The 25,047-nt window shown below is 30.7% G+C and overlaps 1 protein-coding gene across 18 annotated transcripts in view; it reads left to right on the top strand.

Annotated features, from left to right (window-relative positions):
- The window catches only part of LOC143238727 (homeodomain-interacting protein kinase 2-like), a 123,882-nt gene that overhangs the window by 86,447 nt on the left and 12,388 nt on the right, over positions 1-25,047 (top strand). For 16 of the 18 annotated variants that reach the window (XM_076479218.1, XM_076479227.1, XM_076479213.1 and 13 more), the window contains 17 exons: positions 470-811; positions 1,362-1,496; positions 2,939-3,115; positions 3,280-3,434; positions 4,394-4,517; positions 5,407-5,526; positions 6,150-6,236; positions 7,551-7,735; positions 8,331-8,487; positions 10,769-10,985; positions 12,783-12,868; positions 15,118-15,183; positions 16,270-16,446; positions 18,563-18,744; positions 21,844-22,068; positions 23,976-24,101; positions 24,504-24,670. In XM_076479218.1, the coding sequence (XP_076335333.1) occupies positions 470-811; positions 1,362-1,496; positions 2,939-3,115; positions 3,280-3,434; positions 4,394-4,517; positions 5,407-5,526; positions 6,150-6,236; positions 7,551-7,735; positions 8,331-8,487; positions 10,769-10,985; positions 12,783-12,868; positions 15,118-15,183; positions 16,270-16,446; positions 18,563-18,744; positions 21,844-22,068; positions 23,976-24,101; positions 24,504-24,670 (2,728 nt within the window). The remainder of the gene's footprint in view (positions 1-469; positions 812-1,361; positions 1,497-2,938; positions 3,116-3,279; positions 3,435-4,393; positions 4,518-5,406; positions 5,527-6,149; positions 6,237-7,550; positions 7,736-8,330; positions 8,488-10,768; positions 10,986-12,782; positions 12,869-15,117; positions 15,184-16,269; positions 16,447-18,562; positions 18,745-21,843; positions 22,069-23,975; positions 24,102-24,503; positions 24,671-25,047) is intronic. The other 2 variants (XM_076479220.1, XM_076479217.1) reach the window with 1 other exon arrangement.

Here is a 25,047-nt window from a genome sequence, read left to right on the forward strand (position 1 = left end):
TACTCTTTTAGTGCACTTTGATTTTTTTTCTTGACTGAACATATATTAATTTTTATTAATATTATTTTCAAATATATGTTGAATACTGAAAATACATTTAAAAGTTAAAAATAAATGTGAGTTTGTAAGAGTTTAGAACATTTATAAGAAATTTCTATCATGTAGCTTCTATTGTAAAAAAGAAAAAAAAATTCACATCATCCAGACCATTTCTTTTATTTTGAGTGCTTAGCACTGATAATATTTCAGTACTTTAATAGGTGATTAAGAGTTGAAAAGATTTATATTCTCTCAAGAATATGAGTTGTCCTTTAAAATTTAATCGTGAATAATCTTAAAGAAAGTGTCATATGTCTTAGTAGATTTGTCAGAGGTAATGCATTTTCTAACAATCAAGAGTATTTCTGATACTTACTGTAATGTTTGGCTTAAAAAACTTACATTTAAAACTAATTTCTCTTACATTTAGCAACAAAATGGTTTGAAACGCAAATCACATGAGCTTGAAGATGCGATAGGTTTGCAACATCAAGTGTTACAACCTCACCAAACGAAACAAATAGAAGATAGAGCCCAACACACACACCATCGGCATCAAGTGCACCATAAAAGTTCTGCTGCAGTTGTGCCTATAACCTCAACAAAAAAATTCTCGACAACAACTACAACTATCACCACGGCGCCTGCAACATCAAAAAATAGCTCCTCCAATACTGAGGGGGACTATCAGCTTGTACAACATGAAGTTTTATACTCGGCCACAAACCAGTATGAGGTACTGGAATTTTTGGGACGGGGGACCTTTGGTCAGGTAAATCTGTTTTGACAATTTTATTATTTGACTAGTTATTTTAAGTAATGTAGAATCTCTTGGGAAAAATATTTTTTATATCATTAAAATTGTTTTATCAGTTAACTTGATTTCCAACAAACAAAAATAGCCAGATCTAATTTTTAAGATTAAAAACAAACATTTCATATTTTATTATGCTATATAGCCTGTGTATTTGAAATAAGTATCAACTCTCTTAAAATTGCAATTTTTTTCAATTGACTCAGTCAGGTGCTCAAGAATGAAAAAAAAGGTTTAATGAAGATTACATATGCATATTTATTGCTAGTGCGCTGATATTAATTGAATTTAGATCTTATATGCAGACAAAACTATTTAAAACTGTACCTCTTTTACTCTCCCCAATTGTAAAAATCATCTTAAAAATAACCAGTCTTTTGAGAATTATCACATAGTTAAGGCTTAACAATGTCCTTGTCTTAATTATTGACCAGGAAAACAAAGTTCTTGAGAAGGTTAACATAAAATTAATTTCCAGTTTCATTAACTTCTCTGTGTTGACTTATAGGTGGTCAAATGCTGGAAGAAAGGGACCAATGAAATTGTGGCTATCAAAATCTTAAAGAATCATCCCTCTTATGCACGTCAAGGGCAGATCGAAGTCAGTATTTTGCATCGATTGAGCCAAGAAAGTGCAGATGAGGTAAAAGCTTATTCAGTGAGTCAGTAGTTAACTTTCTTAAAAAACCACAAGGAAAGATTGTATAAATAAATACCTATATTGGGTTTTATTAGTTTGACTGTGAACATAGAGACAAAGAAAAGCTATTGGGATTGATAACTGTGCATCTATAAGAAATAAAATACGTTTTTTATCCACTTCAGCAAAGTATTATTAATAATCAGATGCACAACATAACTTATTCATTCATAATCTTTATAAAATTTTACTCTGAATACAAGTATGTAGTTGTGCCTTATGTGTTAGACTGAACCTGGAGATTGTTATAGGGTTGTACTGATTATTACCTCATTAAAATAAGCTAGATTTATTTGATGTGATGTTTACCTTTTGTGTGGCATAATTAAAACATTTCAGAATTGACTGTTTTAACCTTAAAATATAAAAAAATATTCAATTGAATGATTGTCACTGTGTTTTAAAAAAAATATTCTTAAAAGTAGTTTTTAGTAAGTGTCTGAATTTATTTTCAAGTTTGTCCCTGAAGAAGAAAGGTCCACCTTTCGAAAGTGTAGGGTTTTTATTTCATGTTATTTTGCTGTTTTAGTTTAACATTTTTGGTTTTTATGTGTGTTTAGTGGTTGTAACACCTAACACACGATCAAGAAAATGTATTTACATCAGCATTATTGGTTTCCACTGAGCTGATATGAATAATTCACTTTATACTGCTGGGAAGTTTAAGAGGAAGTGTGTATGACTTACAATTGTGTATCTGATAAGTTATGAATATTTTGTATGTAGCATCTGGTAAGTTAATGCAACTGTTTAAGGTATAATACAGTTTTAATACTTGATAATTTGTAGTACTTAGGTGTTATTATCAGATGTATCTGACAGCTTGTCTAAGTTTGTAGCTTGTCTTGTTAGATGTATATAATACTAAGCTGATAGTTATTAGATAAACTAATGTGATTACTAGAAGTGTCAGATGTATCCAACACCTGACAGTTCTTCTAAAGTAGGTGACACTTTATTGTTAGGGTACTTCATTACTTGTTAAAGTTTACTAACTTCATAGTTAGACTCTTTAGTTGTACAAATTAGTTTTAGTTGTTCAACATATGATAACTTGGGTATTTTCTAACACCAAGTAAAGTATTTTGGCAGTTTGTTTAAGTCATTTAACATATGGTAAATAAGCACGTTCTAATGGCACCAATTAATTTATTTGTCTGTATTGGATATGTAAGACTTCATTATAGCTCGTGTTGCTTTTTTCTAAGTAAAATTAGAATTTTGATATGTTTATTAATTTAAGAAGCTAACATTTTGAGGTAATGTGCGTTATATGCTATATTTTATGTTTTAGACATTGAATTTTTGTATTGCATACATTTTAATGGCATGTGGCCTGAACAATGTTGAAAGATTAAATGTTTTTTCCACCTGTTCTTATTTAGTTCAACTTTATTCGGGCATATGAGTGCTTCACCCACAAGAATCACACTTGCCTGGTGTTTGAGATGCTAGAGCAAAACTTGTATGACTTTCTGAAACAGAACAAATTCAGTCCACTTCCTCTGAAGTACATCCGTCCCATTCTACAACAAGTGCTTACAGCTCTACTCAAGTTGAAGGTAGTATAAAAATGAAGAATATTTTTTGTTATCTGTAAGCTAGGTCAGTCTGTGAAAAGTGTGTAGTAGGAGTACTGGGTGATATTGATGAGTGAAAATAAAATGATAGTCCAGCAAATGGTTTTTAGGAAGAGTTGCTTAGCTTGTGTCATTTTATCTTTCAGCAACTTGGACTAATCCATGCTGATCTTAAACCAGAAAATATCATGTTGGTGGATCCTGTACGCCATCCTTTTAGGGTAAAAGTGATTGACTTTGGCTCAGCTAGCCACGTGTCCAAAGCTGTGTGCTCAACATATCTTCAGTCAAGATATTATAGGTAAACAAAATTTATGTATGGTAATCTTGGTAGTTAAGCCTCTTAAAATTTGCAATTTCAACAACAAAACGTACAGCATACTTCACGTAATAGTGCAGCTCTTATTGAGGAGTGTTTGGTGGATGTTTGTGATAAATGACAAATGCCTGTTTAAAGAAATATCAATTTACATAGTAGTAACTGTCAGAATGTCTTAAAGTTGCATTTCTTGAAGCGTACAGTATGAATATCGGAACAGGTTTTGATTTAATCTTTGTAAGTTTGATGTATCTCAACTTAAGTAAAACATTATCTCAGGATAGGCAATTAGTGTTCTGGACTGTTGAGCTGAAGGTCCATGGATTGCATCCTGTTGACCCAAAATTGTAATCTGCATTTTGAGGCCATTGTGTGTTATTAGAATGGAAGTAAAACAACTTTCTAATTACAGTAACCTAAGAGTTAACAGTGAACTATGTTGATTAGCTACATTCTTTTTATTCTTGTCATTGCATAATTAGGGTTGACTGTCTCAAGTGGTGCTTGTGTAGCTATGCACAAATATCCAAAACAGACAATCATCTCTATATTTACTGTTAGTGTTTTATGTTTGGGTATTAGATGCTACCTGTCAAAGTTACATAGTCATCTCATTCTATGTTTAATTTGTTTTGATCTTCACACTTCATTACCTAAAGGCAAAAGACCAGTCTTCTCCAAAAATTGTTTGTATAGTTTTTTTTACTGATTTTTGTGTTTTATTTTCCTACAGTATGCTAAAGAAACCAGATTCTGGTTTTAATTTGAATCATTTATTCACACAAATATTTTTTTAAAAATTAAAGTGTTCAGATTTTAGTAACATCTTATTACATTTGTAATTACAATTTTTCCACTTTAAGAATTAGATATATGTCGTAAATGTAGTATATGGCTTTCATGTGTTTTGAGAAGCAATAACTGCATATTTCTTACCACAGGGCTCCTGAAATTATTCTTGGCTTGCCATTCTGTGAAGCAATTGACATGTGGTCGTTAGGCTGTGTGATAGCTGAGCTCTTTCTGGGGTGGCCTCTTTACCCTGGGTCTTCTGAGTATGACCAGGTAGTCAATAATACATTGCATGTGGATCATGATTTCATATAACAAACATAATTTACTCTTCTGTAGTTTGTATCAATATAGTTTGTGTATAATTGAATGGTGATATCACACATTGATGTTTCATTCACCTCATGTCATTACTGGAAAGATACAAATTTTTTTTCTTCTGTAAAATTAATAATAAAAAAATAAGGTAAAGTAACAGATATTTTTTAACTGCAGCATAATGGCTCATGGATCAGCTCTTGTATTTTGTTTGTTTTTTCAAGCATAAATTTTTAGCTTATGGCTCCATCATCATCTATTGATCAATTTGAGATCTAATTACAGTTTTAGACTCAAAGTTAAACCCTTTTGATTGATATATTTGACCATTCCCAAGCTCTCATAGATTAATTTATTCTCAAGTGCTGTGGCTATTGAGGATTTCCTCTTGTTTCACCTGTCAGCTAGTAAAAATGTATATACACCATGGAAAGATGTAATGAAGTTGTTGGCATATTTTAAATATAAGCACTATAAAAATATTTGAGAAATAATTTAGAAGATAAAAATTGATGCAAGTGCATCAAATGTGACATTTTTATGTAATTCAATTCAGTAGTTTTAGTAACTTTTGAGTTAAATATATATGGAGCGGTATTCACGTGTCTTAGTAGTGATCTATCAAGCTGGTATTATAGTTTGTTAGTATTTTTCTAGGAAAGCATAATAATTTGTTAGCTTCAAATAATATAAACATTGAACAAGCACTTAGTGAAACCAATTATTAGTCAGTTAAACACTAATTTATATTTGATTATATTTGTTTCTTGTACTGTTTATAACTTAAACCCAACCTTTGTCGTGAGGTAACATATTTAGTGCTTTATTTTGTTGTTTTTTTTAGATAAGATACATTAGTCAGACCCAAGGACTGCCAGCAGAACACATGTTAAATAATGCTACAAAGACAACTCGTTTTTTCTATAGGGAAACAGACAGCAACTATCCATTCTGGAGATTAAAAGTACGTTAATATAATAACATAAAATATTCTTACTTGACAAGTGAGAAGGCATGAAAATGTTTATTTATATAATCAATTTCGATACAAGTCTATTTTAAATATTAAAGTTTGATTTATATTAAATCTAAATGGAATCAACAGGAATAGTAATAGTATAATTACTTCTAAACTGTATGAAAAAGGCATTGTAAGAGTTTTCTTTATCAACACTGAATAATTTACTTTTTCTGTTTGTTCTTATAATATTGATTTCCTAACATAAATCTTTATCCAGGTGAAATGAATAATTTCTGTTGTGTACATATGTATTGGATTAACAACATACTTTTTGTTGCAGTTGCAATCTGTGAAGTTATTGTTTCACTTTATTAAAGTGAATGGTCATTAAAATTATGAAATTTTAATCTCAAAAGTTTCGAGTTTTGACTAGTTTTAGTACAAGCCATCATACAGTAAAGTTGTGAATTAATATCTTGTAAGAATGTTAAAAAGTTTCTGGTGTTTATAAGTTTGCCATATTTCTATTGTTGTTTTACATATCATTGATGAAAACCTAGTATATAATGTGAATTTCCATTTATACCAAATGGAATATTGTAAAATAAAATGTTTGTGTTTCATAGACCCCAGAAGAACATGAAGCAGAAACTAACATTAAGTCTAAAGAAGCTAGAAAATATATCTTTAACTGTCTTGATGACATGGCACAGGTGAGTAGATTGTCCTTTAAAAAAACACCAAAGTTTATAAACTATTTCATTTTTATTATCTGAATATAAATTCAAAAATACATTAATTTATTGTTTATAAATAAACATTGAACATAAGTTATAATAACAAAGAAAGGAAAAATATGTTGATTCATTCCTGATTTGTTTAGAGTATTGCACCACTATGCACACTTACATTCCTGTCCTCTAATGGTTTAACAGCTTCTGAATTTTCTGTTTTAAAATTCAGAGTTCAATCTTTGCAGTGTGTACAAGTTGTCTGTTTTGCATGTGGGCTTAGGTAGTTAGTTGTACTCAGAACTGACAAATACTCCTACTGTATTTATTGCCTGAACTAAACTACAGTTAAATATGTACAAAAACTATGAAAACAGTACAGCACTGTGAAGTAGGTTCATTTACTTCAGAACACCCTTTGACAAGGCAAATTATTCTTTTCTAGCTCTGTTATTACAATATAAACTATGATACTTTCGAAATTGACTGTTATGGTTAAACTGCAATCATGCAATCTAACTTCACTTCCACTAACTTTTAACTTTCTTTCTTGCACTTTGTATCTGCACATTTATAACACGAGACAAAAAAAATCTAGAAATGTCTAGCCCTCTAGTAACAACAATATTAAACATAATGAAAAATTTAGACTCTTTGAGTAAGGTGATGTCAACAATATTACAAAAGCCCAATACAACTATTAAACTGCATAAACGACAAATGACTTGTACAGAATTACATGATGAAACTTATCATAGTTGTCACTTAAGGTAATTAACTTTTAACACTTTTAATCACTAAGTAAAGTAAATAATAACTCTTAAACTAAACACTTGTATATCCAACAGTACTGTTTGCAGTGGTCAGAGATCTTTTTGAGATTGAATATTAAGTAAAATTAATGATACATTTATCTAGAATTTCTAATTACAATCAAGATATAGGTTTTTATGTACCTTCTTAGTGCTTTTGTTTTATTTTGACTATTTAGAATATAAGTTATTAAAAATACAAAGAAAACTTTAAGCAAACATGTACATTTTTTAAAATTATTCTAAAACTTTAAAGAATAATTCCAATAGTTTTATTAGAGTGCAATAATTGTTACTTTGAAAAGTGTACTGTATCTGTAGGTATGCATGTGAAAACTGCAAAATATATGTAACAAATCTTGTTGTAAGGTTCATAGGATGTTGTTTTATACATCATCAGTTTCTATAAATGTCTCTCCAGAGGTAAGTGTATTTACTGTTCTTAATTGTCTTTTCTTTGACCTTTAAAAATATTTTTTTACAGGTAAATGTGCCAACTGATTTAGAAGGTGGAGAGCTGCTAGCTGAGAAGGTAGATCGAAGAGAGTTCATTGACCTACTCAAAAGAATGTTAACTTTAGACCAGGAAAGAAGAATTACCCCTGGTGAAGCTTTAAATCATAATTTTGTCTCTCTCAACCATCTTATGGATTATGCACATTGTAATAAGTAAGAACCCATTTAGATATGTTGTTTTAAGGTATTCATCAACAATAATAGCAAGATACCACCATAATTAAAGCAAACGTGAAATTATGATACACTTAACTGTACACTGCTAAACTTTATTTTTAATCTTGTTCAAGCTGTATTCATTCATTAAATAAAAAGTAGCTTCACCAAGTCAGTATAACATGAAGCTAGATAATACACTTATAAATTCAAGAGTAGGTCTTTGAACTGTTAATAATTTTTAAATAAATTTTGTAAAAATATTATACATTGATACCTTGTAAAACAACACCACGTGCACACACACACACACACACACACACACACACACAAATATACCAACATTAGATTATCTCGTACAACTTGATGTAGTCAATGCTTATAGGTAATCACATTAGTTGACCAACTCTAAATCTGAGCAGGTCCAGAAACTTCTATTTAATTCACCCTTTTGCAAATACAAGTACAGTTGAAGGTTAATACTTGTATGCTGAAGTTTCTGATCTATTGCTTGTATGTAGAGTATGTACCTTACATTAGTTATTTAACATCTTTTTAATTATACTTTTTATGTTTTATATCACCTCTCCAGTGTGAAGGCTTCAGTTCAGATGATGGAAGTTTGTCGAAGAAACAGACATGCATATGACCAAAATGGTAACCAAGTGCCAGTAATGAGTAACTTTGGTTCTTCATCCAGTAATGTAGCTATCACATTCAATAATCAACTAAGCAACCTGCAGAATCAGGTAGGTTTTGTTTTTTGTTGTGTGACTTAGAGGTGAATAAATACATAATATTGTGTTCTTCTTTAATACAGAGCTTCCATATTTGTATCTTGTGTGTTTCTAATTAAATATTTCAAGCACTAAAAATGCTTTGATTTTGAAAAAAATATGGATTTTACTAGAAGATGCTGATATTTGGTGGACAAAACATTGCGACTTGTGAAAGCTGTTCTAGCATCATTTGCTGTCTCTGCTTTTTTATGTAATAATATTCTAGTCTGAGAGTCTATGTCCCGAGAGATGTAAGTTACTCACATAGGAAATATTGATACTCTGTATAACTTAAGTCATTGTGTTCAATGATGTAACACACCAACTAATTGTGAGCATACCTTGTAGATAATTTCTTTTCATTACCTAATTTAATAAGTGTTGTAATTATACATTTTAATTACTTGTATAATCATAGAATATGTACATTACAAAATAAGGAATTTAATTAAATTTTGAATGTGTGACTTTAAAAAGCCTTGGTGTGTCCACTTTGACCTACAGTCATGTGAAAAAGTTAGGACACCCTATGAAAGTCTGTGTATTTTTGTAACATTTTTGGATATATAGATATTTAATCTCAATTTCAACAATACTGAGAGATTATAGGAATATAACTAAATTAAAACTGAAGAAAGACTTTTCAAGATCTTCTGTAAGTGTAATTCTACAAAAATGCATATTCTAACTGAGGAAAAAGTTAGGACACCCTACCCCCTAATAGCTAGTGTTATCCTCTTTGGCTGAAATAACTGCGCTGAGGTGCTTCTTGTAGCCATCTACCAGTCTCTGACATCAGCCTGAAGAAAGTTTGCTGCACTCCTAAATGCAGAATTCTTTCAGCTGTGAGATGTTTGAGGGGTTTCTTGCATGTACAGCCTGTTTCAAGTCACCCCACAGCATCTCAATGAGATTAAGATCTGGGCTTTAACTCAGCCATTCCAGGACTCTCCATTTTTTAGTTTTCAGCCAGTCCTTGGTGGATTTACTGGTATGTTTTGGGTCACTATCATGTTGCAGGGTCCAGTTCCACTTCAGCTTTAATTTTTGTACAGATGGTCTCACATGATCCTCAAGCACCCTTTGATACACAGTAGAATTCATGGTGGATTCTATGATTGTGAGCTGTCCAGGTCCTGCTGCAGCAAAGCAGTCCCAAACCATGACACTTCCATCTCCATGCTTCACAGTTGGTATGAGGTTCTTTTCCTGAAATGCTGTATTTGGTTTAAGCCAAACATGTCCTCTGTTCTGGTGTCCAAATAATTCAATTTTGGATTCATCTGTCCAAATAACATTATTCCAGAAGTCCTGGTCTTTGTCTACATTCTCTCTGGCAAACTTCAGTCTGGCCTTGATGTTTCTCTTAAAGAGCAAAGGTTTCCTCCTTGCACACCTCCCATGCAAGTTAAACTTGTGCAGTCTCTTTCTGATTGTAGAGGCATGCACTTTCACATCAACAGTAGCCAGAGCCTGTTGTAGGTCCCATGATGACATGTTAGGGTGTTTGGAGACCTCTTTTAGCATCTTGTGGTTTGCTCTCAGGGTGAACTTGTTTGGATGACCAGACTTGGGCATGTTGGCAGTTGTTTTGAAAGCCCTCCACTTGTTGACTATTTTCTGGACAGTGGAATGACTGATTTAAAAATCTTTTGAGATCTTTTTAAATCCCTTACCAGACTCATAAGCTGCTACAATTTTTATTCTGAAGGCCTCAGACAGCTCTTTTGGTGCTCATTCTCACTTCAACAGTCAGGAGCACACCAAACTAAATGTCTGAGGTTTAAATCGGGCAAGCATCATTCAAAATGCTGAGTTACGATCTTCTAATCGTGTGTACCTGGTGTTGTACACCTGTGTGTGAGTTGAGCCATTTTAAGTGGAAATAAATGTGGGGGTGTCCTAACTTTTCCCTCAGTTAGAATATGCATTTTTGTAGAATTACATTTACAGAAGATCTTAAAGTCTTTTCTTCAGTTTTAATTGTTTAGTTATATTCCTATAATCTCTCAGTATTGTTAAAATTGAGATTAAATATCTGTATATCGAAAAATGTTACAAAAATACACAGGCTTTCATAGGGTGTCCTAACTTTTTCACATGACTATATGTGTGTGGATAGTTAAATGTATGTCTTCAAACAACTGGTATGTTGAAAACTTTGAAGTGTAATAATTGTTTTTTAATACTTTTGGGTTTTCTCTGGTCACGTGACAATATATTAACCTCCACTTATTTTTCTTACCTTAAGTACCAGCTGCAACCAACAAGTTTTTATCAGCCTGCTCATCAGGTGGCACAGCCACAGCAAATGAACATTCCTCAACAACAGTCACAGGCAAGAGTCAATGGAGTTGCTGCAGTACAGGGAAACCAGTATGTTGCTTCTGCTGCCCGTGCTGCCGATCCTTTCCAACAGGCTTCTCAGTCTCTTTGTGTCTCTTCCATATTGTGCCCTCCTTATCAAGGTACTTACTAGCTCTGCATATCATCTGTATTATCACCTTAATATTGGTACTTTCAGGTATTGTATGCATAACTGCAATCAGGTTTCAAACTTTAACTAAAAATAACCTTTTTAATAATTTTCAGCTCAAAATTACTAAAGTCATTAAGTTTCTAAAGAATGAAAAATGCTCGAACATTTTGACACTTGTCTATTAATAAGCAACACACGTTTCTTTTGGAGTTTTTTTGCCAGTACGAAAACATAGAATTCCTTGAAAATATAATTATGTTAGTTCTCATGTTGTCTATTTATCATTCCCTGATTTTATTAATATAGGCCTCTGTTTACACCATTTAAGATCTTGTAGCATGTTAGCTGAACAACTACTAATCAAACTTAGCTTTGGAAACAGCTACAGGCAAAGTTTAAATAGCACTTAATATAGCAGATTATAAACTATCCATTAATATAGAGGGAATATAGTGATGTGAAAAGTAAGTTATGGAAAAATAAAAAATTGTAGCTCCTTTTGAGAGTAGTGGAATCTGACTGGAGTTTTATAACATTCCTGAATGAACTACAGAAGTTATTTTTATAGTTTCATTTTGTGCTATTTCATTTCTGAAAACAGTTTTGTTTTGTTATATTTGCTTGAAAGCTAGTAAAAAAGGAAAAAAAATTAATGGGTGCTAATGATACCAGTCCAGTTAAAAAATGGTGAAGGTACATCCTAGATTTTAATTCATCATTTGTATTATGTTCATTTTATTTCATATCTGTGCCTGGGGTGCATTGTGACTTGTATATTTAATTTCCTAACTCTTTCTGTTTCTTGTGTATTATCTGTTTGATATTTCCTTATGCTGTTTCTTGTGTATTATTATCTGTGTGATATTTCCTGTCTCCGTTTTTGTGTATTCTTATTACGTGTTTGATATTTCCTAACTCTGTTTCTTGTGTACTATTATCTGTGTGATATTTCCTAACTCTGTTTCTTGTGTATTATTATCTGTTTGACATTTCCTAACTCTGTTTCTTGTGTATTATTATAATATGTATGATATTTCCTAACTGTTTCTTGTGTATTATTATAATATGTATGATATTTCCTAACTGTTTCTTGTGTATTATTATCTGTGTGATATTTCATAATTCTTTCAGTGTGTCTTGTATAATATGTACTGTATTTAGGTTATTTTTATATTTGTGTGTGGTGTATTATGACATTCTGTGTCAAATTTTATCCTGTTTATGTGTCTAGTGTATAAAAGTATCTGTGTTATTTTCTAGCTTTCGGCATGTCTGGAGTATTAAGAAATCTATATTTCCTATCTCTCTCAGTGTCTGGAGTATTAAGGAGTCTATATTAAGTTATTTCCTATCTCTCTATGAATCTGTAGTATTAAGAAGTCTATATTAAGTTATTTCCTATCTCTCTTTGTGTCTGGAGTATTAAGATATCTTTATTGTGTTATTTCCATACTCTGTTTGTTTGGAGTATGTTAAATTCCATATTGATAATTACAAATTAGTTTTGTTTTTTTCTGTTAAAATTGTTTCTAATAGTGTTTTTTTCATTTTTATACTGTTTTATGCAAATATTTATCTTAATTACTTTTGTTTATTTACATACCCAACTTTTGTTTTCCTGTCATTCTGAAATGAGTGCTAATTTTGTCATATTTGTATTGATTATTTCTTAAATCCATAAATATTTGTATTTTAGTACTAGTATTATATTTTGTTTATCCTTATAAATACTTTGTGAAGGTGTTTTATGTGGACTGGCTATTATATATAAATTTCTTATTGTTAGGGCTAAACTCACCAGCTAAGCACATGGTACCAATGGTTGCTCAGGCAGCCCAGGCTTTACAGATACAACCATCGCTACTTACTCAGGTAATGAAAAATAAGCTGTAATAAATATTGTTAATTAAATCTGTCTTTTTATTTGAATTAAATTTATATTGTATCTCGATAAGCTTTAACGAGTCTTGGTATTGTACAGGATATGGCAGATGTAGTAGGGTTGACGTACCATATACTTTTCTTTGCTTTCATTCATGGGGTTCTAGTCAGTTGGAAATTCACTTGCTCTTTTCCTCTCCTGCCATATGATGTAATGCTAAATTTCTTTTCTATTGGAATGTTTTAGAGAAATATATATCAACCATAGATACCAAGTGTAATACATTTAATGGCACAGTTTTCTTTAGATGAAACGTGGTAAACATTTGAAATGGGCTGTAATGATCTGACATCCTTACATTTCAGGACTATAATATATTTTTGACTTGAGTCAAACAGAAGATTTTACTAACAATCACTGCTGTGTTCACACTTCTGCATGGTTGATCATTTGACAATAGAATGTTCTCTGGAAGATATTTTGCCTTTGTTTAGCATATGCAACAAAAAGCTACATTCACTTCAGGAAAGATAGACAACAATTTTATGACTAATGAATTGTTGCAAATTTATTCTTACAATATACAGTTGCCAGTCAACAAAGATAATTTCATCTGGCACAATTTACAGGTGAAACAGTCATTTAGATATTCAGTCAGTTAAGGAAATAATTTCCAACATGCAATCATAACAAACATTATATTATGAAAGGACTGTAGGTTATAGTATGAAATTATGTCAATGAAAAAAGTGAATATAGCTACAATGAGAACAACCACATCAGTTTATAGCCTGAAAATAAAGCTACTGGGTGACATAGTGATTAGTTTTCTATGTTTTTAATGTTTTTAAGTGAGACATGAAATAGGTTTGGCAATAAATACTCCTTGAAAATCTGAAAAAGTCCTAGAAAAAATTTGCTAGGCCATTATGAACCATGTATAAGTTAACATATTGAACAACAGTAAAGAGGATTATATTTTCAAGATGTAATTTAAAAGTAGTTATTAGATTACTGATTCTTCAACAGTATGTTGATTGATCACTGTCATTGGAAACTTTTACTTAATAATAGGTTAGCTTTATTGCAACCAATCCTCTGTTAAATGTTCTTTCCAACTTTATGTTCTATCAAAAAGTCATTAAAGCTGATTTGCTAAACCATGTCGGTTGAGAAGCTAAAGTAAAACACATTTTACTGGTTAACTAGCAGCAGTGATCTGCAAAACATCTGCAGTAAAATTATCTTATTTCAACAGTACTTTAAATACAAGACTTCTCTAATAACACAAAATAACTCTAATTTATGCAGACCAAAATCTATAAGTCTATTAAGTATGGCCTGTATTTAATATAGAGATATATTAACACTGTAATTCTTGTGTTTTTTTTGCTTTAGTTTAGTTAGGGCTATACTTTAGCATACTTAATACTATCAATAGATCAACTTATAATGTTGGCTCAGTATGGCCAAGTGGTTAAGGAATTTGAGTTGTAATCCAAGAGTCGTGGGTTCGAATCCCTGTCACACCAAACATGCTCGCCCTTTCAGCTGTGGGGGCACTATGAAGTGACGGTCAATTCCACTATTCATTGGTAAAAGCGTAGTCCAAGAGTTGGAGATGGGTGGTGATGACTAGCTGCCTTCCTTCTAGTCTTATACTGCTAAATTAGGGACAGCTAGTGCAGATAGCCCTTGTGTAGCTTTGCAGAAAATTCAAAACAAACCAAACATGTTATTTTGCAACTTAACATCAGACCTTTTTTAAAAGTTTCATAAGCTTTTAATGTGCTGTTCTATAAAATGTGTACTTAAGTATATTTACATCCACTTTTTGTTTATATGCTTTGAAATGAAGTGCTCACACATACACATATAGGTAATAAGTGATGCTTTCCTTTTTAGGACAGTTTTATTATTGTGGTAGGTGTTTAATTTTTTTCACATTTTGAATTTTTTTACCCTTGGTAAACTTTAGAAGTGCTTCTATTAGTATTCTGTATAAGACCAATTAACAAAGGGGCATGATTTTCCATAAATATTAAAAAAGAGTCGAGAGTTAGTAAATGATGATTATACAAAAAGGGACGTAATCCTGAAACATGATGAAACACACATCTGATACTAGCTCACCTTGTTTACTGTTTTATCTGCTGTCACTCATAAACTGTGACTTTAAACATTGATAGTATAGGATTTATTGTTGATCAACATACAGATGTTTTCAATTTATCTGTAGGTGGGAACTCAGCAGTATGTGCCAGTTTCTGTGGTTGAGCAGAATGGGAGACAGATGCTTCTGACAGTAAGTCTATCTGTGGTTTGATCTTCACACTTCGATATTTTTATAGCAGTGCTTATATAAGTTGGTTTTTGTTCATGTAGTTTTATAATACAAATAGCTTCTAAACCAATACTATGTCTGTCATATTCTAGCCACCCTGGTGAATCTTGATAACAGACATAGGCCCCACTCTTACAGGGTGTTTCAGATATTGTGTTTTTGACACACTGTTATATATTTGTTCTTTAATTACGTACATAAGTTTTTAAAATGCATACTTCACTCCACTGGAAAGCAATTAAAACGTTTTTGACATTTTGGTTACTGTATGTTTGGTATTCATAAAAGAAAGTCACAGTTGTCTCAGCTACAACAGGCTGTATGAAGCTTAGACTTTATTACCAAGTTTCAAACACCTTGAGGGCTCAAACAATGTAGTGCTGTATTATAAATATTCTGAGTATTTTTTAAATTTTGGAAATCCCAATTACTACTTGAAGATATAGACAGTTACTCCACATGGCTTCATGTGCTCTATATCTTCCAATTTTGTAACACATCCTATATTTTGTGATATGTCATTCAATTTTCTAATGTTTCCTAATTTATAAAAATTAAAAAAAATATAATTAAGAAGGTTATATTTAGATACTGAAGACTTTTTACAAGGTAAGTTGAGTAACAGACAACCTTTTCATACTAACATAAATAGAAGTTTAATCAAATAATTCATACATATTTTATGGTAGTGTGCAACCTGTACTTTTGTGTAAAATATGTATTGGTTTGTAAATTCTTTAGTAAGTACATGAAAAATTCCTATGAAATGACTAATTTGGCAGTTATTGGAATTTCATAGCTAATTTTAAGGTATGGAATTCTCAGTTATATTTTGGCCCTGTTTTCAGTTAATACACACAGTTCATAAATTTATTAAAATTAAAAGGCACTTGGTGTCTTAATTGTTTGATATGTATTATATACACATGCTTCTATCATTTTTGGTTTTTTTTTATACATATTTGGCACTACAATAGTCAAAAGCTTTTGATGACAATTTAATTTATACAAAAGGATCTGTAATTATTGAAGTGCTATGGTTTTTAGAATGCTGTGCAGTCAAGTTGGGGAGCTAATCGTCAGATGTTTGTTCCATCTTGGCAACAACTGCCAACCCAGCGAACCATCCAACAACAAGTATTGTCAGACTCAGAGGTGTGGAGCCGTTCACTAGTTCTTGAAAGAGCAGCATTGTTACCTGAGCAGGCTGCCGTCATACCTGTGGTAAATATACTTCTGTGTCAGATTGTGTGTTCTAAGTTACATAGAATAATAACATTTTTATTCGAACAGTAATCTCTGTATTGTCATGTTTTTAATCTATTGTATCCTTAATAACTAACAGACTTGTCATAATGTTTTTTTTTAATTTGTTGTATCTTTAAATAAGACTTGTTATTGTTTTGTTAATTTGTTGTATCTTTAAATAACAGACTTGTTATTGTTTTGTTAATTTGTTGTATCTTAAAATAACAGACTTGTCACAATGTTTTTAATTTGTTGTATCTTCAACATGTAACTGCTTTGAGCAACTAACGGACTTGTTATATCATTTGCTTTAATGTTTTAATACCTTGAGCTACTAAGAGACTTGCTGTATTGTTTTTTTAATACCTTTAGTATCTAACAGGCTTATCTTGTTTCCTTTGTTTGTAAGCACTTTGGCTAACTATTTGACTTGTTTGTATTGTGTAATTTGTATCTGTTGTTTAGCAGTTGTGAAGACCCTTATAGGTTTTTTAAAATAATAACAATATTCAGATATTTGTAGAGGTAGCATTTGAGTTTCTTAATTAAAAACTGTTTCTGCTATCTTTCAGCCTTCTAGACATCTCTGGTATTTGTTATCAATTACATTAGGTTTTATTGGTATAAATAACTGTTTGAATCAACAAAAATAGTTCAAAAACATACATGTAAGTTAGTATAAAACAGATTTAAAACTTATATTAAATATTCTGATTAACAGTTTAAAAAATTAACTTGATTATAATTTAGGTATGGTGAAGTTATTTTTATCGTTTGACTGAGTTTTAAAGCACAGTGAAATGGTATTCAGTGTGTTTTATTTTAATTAAAACAAAGATAAAACTGCTGTGAAATAGCTTTATAGCAAAGTCTTTTAAAGAATGTAAGAAGGCCTAAAAATTAATCAGTAATTAAAACTTGCAATGAAATAAAGTTTTTAATTTTTATTTGAAAATATTACAGAGAGGTATTTTCAAAATTTCAAAGCCAAAAATTCATATAAATATTGCATATAAAACATTTTCTATGTAGAAGTTATTGATTGTTTAAAATGTTTGTCTCAAGTTTCAAACTTTTCATTCAATAGTTTGTTTTTTTTTCATGAGTACGATAAAACAAACCAGGCAAGAGGTGTTGCACTTGTGCCTTCTAAAATTAAGGGCAGTGACATTATTACTCTATCAATTATTAGGTGATTTGTTGACAAATGTGGTGGGTGAAACTTGTTTGTAGGAAATTTTGCTGCTGTGATACAGTTATATGATTGTGTGTTATTTTGTCTGCAAAATTATAATTTATTTGAGCACTTACTGTCAATATTAAAACAGTTGTATTATATTTGTAGTGAACAGTAATTTATGTATGGTAATTTTTATGTGATGTTTAAAATTATTTGAATTGATTCAGCTAAAAGTAAAAAAAAGAGAAATGAAATTTTCTGCTGTACTGAAGATAAAAACGATTTTCATCATAAATATTAATTCCTAATATTTATTTTTGTGACTAACAGTGGTTTACACTATTATAAAATGTGACACTATTATAATTTGTTATTTATTTATACCATTTAAAAATCCTTTGGTACTCAAAATATTTGGTTAGATACCATTTATGGGTAGTATAGCAATTTTATAAACCAGGTACCTTCTGAAAAAAATAGCACATATGATAGATGTTACTTATCATTGGTAACATAAAGGTAACCAATAAAGGTATGTGGTATCTTTTATAAACAGTGTGAATAGTATGGATAAATGGTCCATGGCAGTAATTTGTTGGAATAAGAATTACCACAGTTGAATTCATGAATATATGAAATTTATAACCACCAATGGCTCAGTGCTAAGTCTACAGGCTGTTTTTACTAAAATCCAGTTTTCAGTACCAATAGTGAGCACACCACAGGTGATTAAACTGTGTTTAACTGCAAACAAAATGTGAAGATTACACATGATGTTTGATAAATCAGATCTTCCTTTGTTTTTCCTTTATTTGTGATTCTATACATAGTTAGTTATTTTGTTTTGTATATAAATAATGTGACCGTCTATGTGCATGCGTTGTTTGTTAAGTTTATTTTATTCTATATCAGCAGGCCACAGCATTGGCAGCTCCAGGGCTTCAACAACCTTGGGGAATGGTAGCAGCTGCAAACCCTAACCCTACTCATTGCTATGTTAGTAGCAGCCATCAACAACAGCAAGCTCTTGTGGATCACCATGGAGCCAGTGGAGCAATACAGATGGCTTCATCTAAAAGGATCACTAAAACTAGGTTATTGTTTATTACGTTCCATATTCCACTGTGTAATTTTCCTTCCAATGATATGTTTCTGCTTGATGTGTAGCTAATGACTCACTGAAGTGTTAATATTGTGACTCTTACTACAGAACATACCATTAACCCATTTGAAATGGACATTAGACCATTGCATGTGTCCCAATATTTCTACAGATTTACATTCAAGATCTAACTTTTATTATCAATGTACATCAGTAAATTTAGTATCAAAATATAGTTTATAATTTAACTAATATTGTGTTGTCACATATTTATTCCCATTTGTTTCTCTCTTTTAATCTGTTGAACTTCAGTAGTATAGCTTCTAGGGTTTCTATAAACACAAAGTAACAGGTATAATTTTGACATCCAACTTCTTTATTTTCTGAGATGTTAATATGCTTGCTTTCCAACCCACAGCAGAGAACCTCTACCTATCTATCCTTACCTATCAAACCAAGGGTTCTTGTTTGTTGCACATGTTCCTAACCATTTGAAAAAGTTTGTTTTTTCATGTTTGCAATTACTTTTAATTTTATTTGGTGATAGTAGATATTGGTCTAGAAGACTTGTGTGATGTTGGAATTTTTTAACCTGTTTATGATTTAACTATAAACCTAGTTTTATGACAGTATTTTTGGGATGATCTGTTCTGGTACTGAAGCATATTTGAAATGTACATGAATTTTTGTTTGGACAACAAATTTAGAGAAAAAAATAGATCTACTTAAGCTGTATGTTCAAGTATGCAATTTCATGATGTGCAGTTTGCCATTGTTTAAAAATCTGCTAAAGTGTGGTAACTGAGATTTTGGCTTTCATGTTTGAATAAAGTGCTGATGTAGTGTGAGCCAGGTAATAAAAAGTAAAGTTGAAATTAATAGATTAACAGTTGAAATTGTAATCAACAATAGTTCTGGCAATAAATAAGAATTTAAAAAAGCAATATTTATAAATTTAAACTTTTCATTTTACTTTACATTTTTTATTTAGTTAATGATAGTTTTAGGGTTACAGAAATAATGGAGAAAATATGATTTTGCCTTAAAAGAAATTTGTGTTATTCCTTTTGGATTTTATAGAGGTTTTGCAAGTGAAATTTGAAAATTGTAAGTTAAAAAGAAGTATTTTAATTTTAGCAGGGAAATCACCTTTTACTCAGAATGATGTAGTTAAAGGGTTCATAAGTTCATCGACAAATATTTAGTAAAAAAATACTTCATTAGAATATCTCATTTTTTGTTTACAACACACTTGTAATATTTCTTTTTAAATCTAGCCAAGTTTTGTGAATATACTTTGTGCATCAAAGTTATAGCCTGTAGAATTTTATTCCATGGGTATTGCAAAGTTGGTTAAGTTGCATCTATCTGTTTTCTTCAGGGTTAACTCTCTTAGCATAGGTTTGGTCCCACTGACTGACCTCATTACCATTTTGTGTTTGTTCTGGTATTCAAATTATAACTTTTAAATTAGCAAGCATATCTTCACAACATTTTGCAAATTATCAGATTTTTTATATTAGATTTTAAGAATATTTAAGTAATGTATTTTTTATGACTTTTTCTCTTTTTGAATGTTGGCTTTGCAAAAGTTTTGTAACTTCAAGATAGTTAGTAAATGTTTTTTTCTAAGAAAAACTTTACATTTTATCTGTTATTTTCACTATTATATCTCTGTACAGGTTTGGTCAATTTAACTGACCTTGTGACCACCATAAAAAATTAGGAAATAAAATATAAATTATGCTTTTTTTGTCTAAGAATCAATAAAAATGATATTATGAAAACACTAATGTTTACTCTAAGTGGCTTAAATGTTATGAAATTATATATCTATATACATTTAATTTATTAACCTTTCAGCTGTGCCTGACTGACATTACAGAAGTTGCAATGGTGCAGACAAAAATAAAACATACCTTTAGTCTTTACAGAGTGACTTCTCTTAGCTGTGTTTTAGTGGACTGGTATTTTGCAAAATACAGTCATGTTTTAGTTATACTACATGTGTGTATATACATTAGTAATATTTAAAAATACCTTCTTAAACATATTTTTCTTAAAACATAGAATAGTAAATGAAGAAGTATAGCATTGAATTATCTCATCTAGTTATGACATTTATAGTTGTTTGCTGCTTGTCATAGGTTGTTTGCCAAGCTTTGTAAAATTTCTCATGTGGAGGATACAAAACAAATAACTTTTGTAGGTTTTTATATACATTTTGAAACAAATAAAAAATCATAAATTAATATATCAATACCACAGAATTCCATTATAATTTATGAAGCTTCGTAACAGCTGTATTTTGGTCTAAAAAAAATATGGAATTTCAAGCTCAATAATGTCTTACCTTATTGCTTTGAATCTATCATGGAAAGAAAGGGTTTCTTATGTAAATACTTTGCAGAGGCTCAGAAAACCACATGGGGGATATTCCAAGCTTCCAATTGGTTATTCACAGGTGATGGACATAAGTGGGTGTGTATAAGCATTTTTAAAAATGGAAAGAGGTGTATGGGGGCTGGTGTGTTTGATTCAATAAATATAGTGATATTTCAGTAAATAGGGAAGACAGAAGGTTATTGTTTTATATTCTAACATGTCAATATTGACAGTATGAATATCTAATTTGTAAGAAATTGTAAACTTTGTATATGGGCATCACAGATGTTTCATCTGAACCAATGCTGCATTCAACATTCCACGTGACACACAAAAATTGATATTTAACTGAGTTTTTTATATTAACATTTAAATTAAGATTTAATTAACTAACATATAATAAAAAAATTTGAATTATTTTCAGTTTGCTATCAAACTTATTTACATATATTAATAAAATAGTAGTTCAATGAATTTTTTAAATGTGAGTTAACATATGAAGACCTTTGACCAATGACTTGTCTTGATAGGGTTAAGGGTGCATGTGAGATAGTGAAATAGTTATTGGTTTATAGTGTCATGAATTAATTTTAATAATTCATTCGTAACATACAGTACTGATGTTTTTCTTGCTGTGATCAGAGTTTATTTAGTTTGGGTTTTCTTTTATTTTAATACTACTTAGAAATACTTTTTATGATTTAAGGACTGGGAAGGAGAAAGAGATAAGTAGCACCCAACTTTCACCTGTGAAGAAACGTGTCAAGGAAGGAACTCCTCCTAAATGGGATTCAATACCCCAGAGTCACAAAGGCTCTAGCACCTACCATTCAAATAAAGTGGTGACTAGTAGTAGCGGTAATGTACGACGCACGAGCCCACATCTTGGAGGTGTGCAATGGTCCAGTGAAGTAAAATCAGGAAAAAATGTGTAAGTTGACAACTTCCAAGTGTATACTGTTGAAACAAATCAACAGTTTGTTATTTTATTAAAATGTATTTGTGTTCACTGTTTATAGTGACTGTACAGAAATAAAATTTGTTTACTGTGTGTAAGAGTGGCTGTACAAAAAATCAAATATGCGTTTACTGCATTTAACTACTTGCACTGGGAAGTTGATATTGTGTCACCCTAGTCTGTTTTGCTCTCACACTTAAAAGTTCTTAACCTAATTACATGAAATTTAGTGTGCACTTTCTACATAGTATACAGTTTTTGATTGAGAAAAAGTTTCAAAATCAGATTAGTATTTGTATCATATTTTAGGTTGTGAATTTTTAATAAAATTTTGTTTTGAACACTTCTTAAACCTTGAAAACTGCTTCCATCTTTTGGTCTAATGTTTTGTTTTGTAAACAAAATTGTAATGTAAACCTAAAAGCATGTAAATTTATTCAATAGCTATTTTTCCTGTAAAATTATGTTTGTGATATTCTAATAATGACATACTTTCTTGTATGATCATACAAACTTACATATGAATTAAAAAACTATATATACATACCCAGTTAGGTCTAACTTGTTTGACTTTTGTGATTTTTTATATTGTTTATTTTCAATCTGTTGAAGTAGTTAAGTAACTATGAAAATTGTATAAAACATTTTAATTTTATCCATTTCATGATGCTAACTAAGTAAATCGAGTGAAAAATATTGTTTTTTAAAACAAAATTAAGATTTTAAAAACTCAGTACTTGTTTTATCTATAAAAAAAACTAATTGAAATAAAACACCATTAACCCTTAAAGGGCAACCATCATCTGTTGATGCTGCTACCTACAACATTGCTGCTGTTTAAGGGTTAAACAGTAAAATGTTGACTGGTAGAAATATAGTTTGTATCATAAGCCTACGTTGATATAGGCAGTATTTTTCTAAATATATTTTTTGGTAAAGTTCAGTTTCTTTCTAATAATTGTAGTTTGTTTTCACTAAATAAGGATCTCTTGTACTTATTTGAATCAGTTGTGATAATAAATTTACTAACACATACATGAGAAAAAGTTTCGCTGTCATCTAAATACTCTGCTGTTGTAGAGCACCTAGTTTATTATACTCACTAACCCTAAATGACTTCATCCTATGTATTCTGTTGTAATTAGTATTAATGTTATGAATGAAAGCATCATGAAAAGAACTTGTGAAAAAAACCTCATGTTTCTAAGCTTTGTATCCTTCACACTCTTTTATGAGAGCATTTTTCAGATTCTTATATTACTGGTTACCCTAGAAGTAATTACTTTACCATGAAGTATAGATGAACAATCTTTTTCTATCCCGTCATGTTTAGCCAATTGTTCTATCTTGTTAGAGGTTAAAGTTTATTAGTTCAACCCACTTGATGCAGAAAACTTTTGAAAAACGTGTACAAGGATTTTGTACACAGGTGTTACCTGTTGAAACTTCACGTTGGTCGTTCCTCTACATAGAACTTTCTCTACCCATACCAGCCTTTTTTACATACATATTGTTCAAGAGTAGATTCTGTTTAGCAGTAGAGAACTGGCTAATAGGGATAAAACATAGGTTCTAATTCTGCATCAGGATTAGAATTTTTGTTAATCATTTAAACAGATCAGTTGGTGAAACTGCTGCTGGCTGATTAATTGTTTCAAGATTTTGTTAGTTAAATTTTTAAACATTATGTTTTCATTTGCTCTTTTTACCAAATTGGAAACAATAGATATTTTATAGATCAGTTTCTGAGTTTTTGGTAAATCTGAAAAAATGTTAGTTTTAATTTGCAGAAATATTTTTCAAACTTCTGTTATTTTTAGTGAATGGTTTTTTTACATCTAGTAGTAATAAAGTGGCTCATTTGTCACTTCTGCCTGTAGGAAGAAGAAAGTAATGTACTCCCCTGAACATCAACATACTATTGTGATCAGAGATACACCAAGTCCTGCATACAGTGTGGTGATTTTGAGCTCGGACTCTGAGGATGAAAATGAAAGTCCTGCTTGGTGAGAAGAAATTATTTGTTTGTTCTATGTAGAAATGTCTTCAAGAAAAATTATTATTCACTTTCTTATATAACGTCTTTAATGAGTCTTGGTAAAGCATTGGCAGAAAGACCAGAGTGGCATAAGAAGTACTGTATGAACTGAAGTAATGATTCCAACATTTAAAAATGAAGATATTATATTGAAATTGTGATTAGACATTTACGGTTATACATGTCAATAAAAATTAAAAATCTCATAAAGGTTGACAACTTTTTATATGTTGTGGTACTAGTATAACTTCAAATTGACTGATCTCCAATCCTACTTACTGGTAAATTAAACTTCTCAAATCATTATTAGTATTATCACAAGAATATGTAAATAATGAACTATTTTCAACATTTAATATCTAATTTTCAGCTGTACAAACAAAGATAGAGGTCCTGTAGTGAATGTCAAGAATCCTGTTCAGAAGACATCAACTTTAGGTCCATCGTCAGTTGCTGCCACAACTTGTGCCAGTGTTCTTCCATTAACACCAGAATCTGAAGCTGGAATCTACAGCTTGCAGTCCACACCAAGACAAAGTAAAATACTAAATAATTAAAATTACTACAAGTTTAGTTGAAATTCGGGTATTGTCGGGTCATAATGCTTGTGATATGTTTTGATTTTGTGACTTCATTAACACTGTTAATTTAGGAGAGATATTTTACTTGCTTGGTTTTGATTATAGTGTTCTTGAGTATTTGCTAATTATTGAGAAATAGTTGAGAACATAACACTGTGCGAGTCAAACAAATCACTATGAACTGAAGAAGAAACTTTGAAAAATGATTTCTTTGTGAAGAGAGAAAATAGTTTTAAATGCATATACTTTACAAACACAGCATTAGATTGCTCCAGGTCTGTAACTTGTGTTTTTACAAGAACACTAAATGTCATTAATTGTTTTTATCTAAAT

This window comes from Tachypleus tridentatus, chromosome 13 (genome assembly GCF_004210375.1).
Source record: "Tachypleus tridentatus isolate NWPU-2018 chromosome 13, ASM421037v1, whole genome shotgun sequence".
Taxonomy (NCBI): Eukaryota; Metazoa; Arthropoda; class Merostomata; order Xiphosura; family Limulidae; genus Tachypleus; species Tachypleus tridentatus.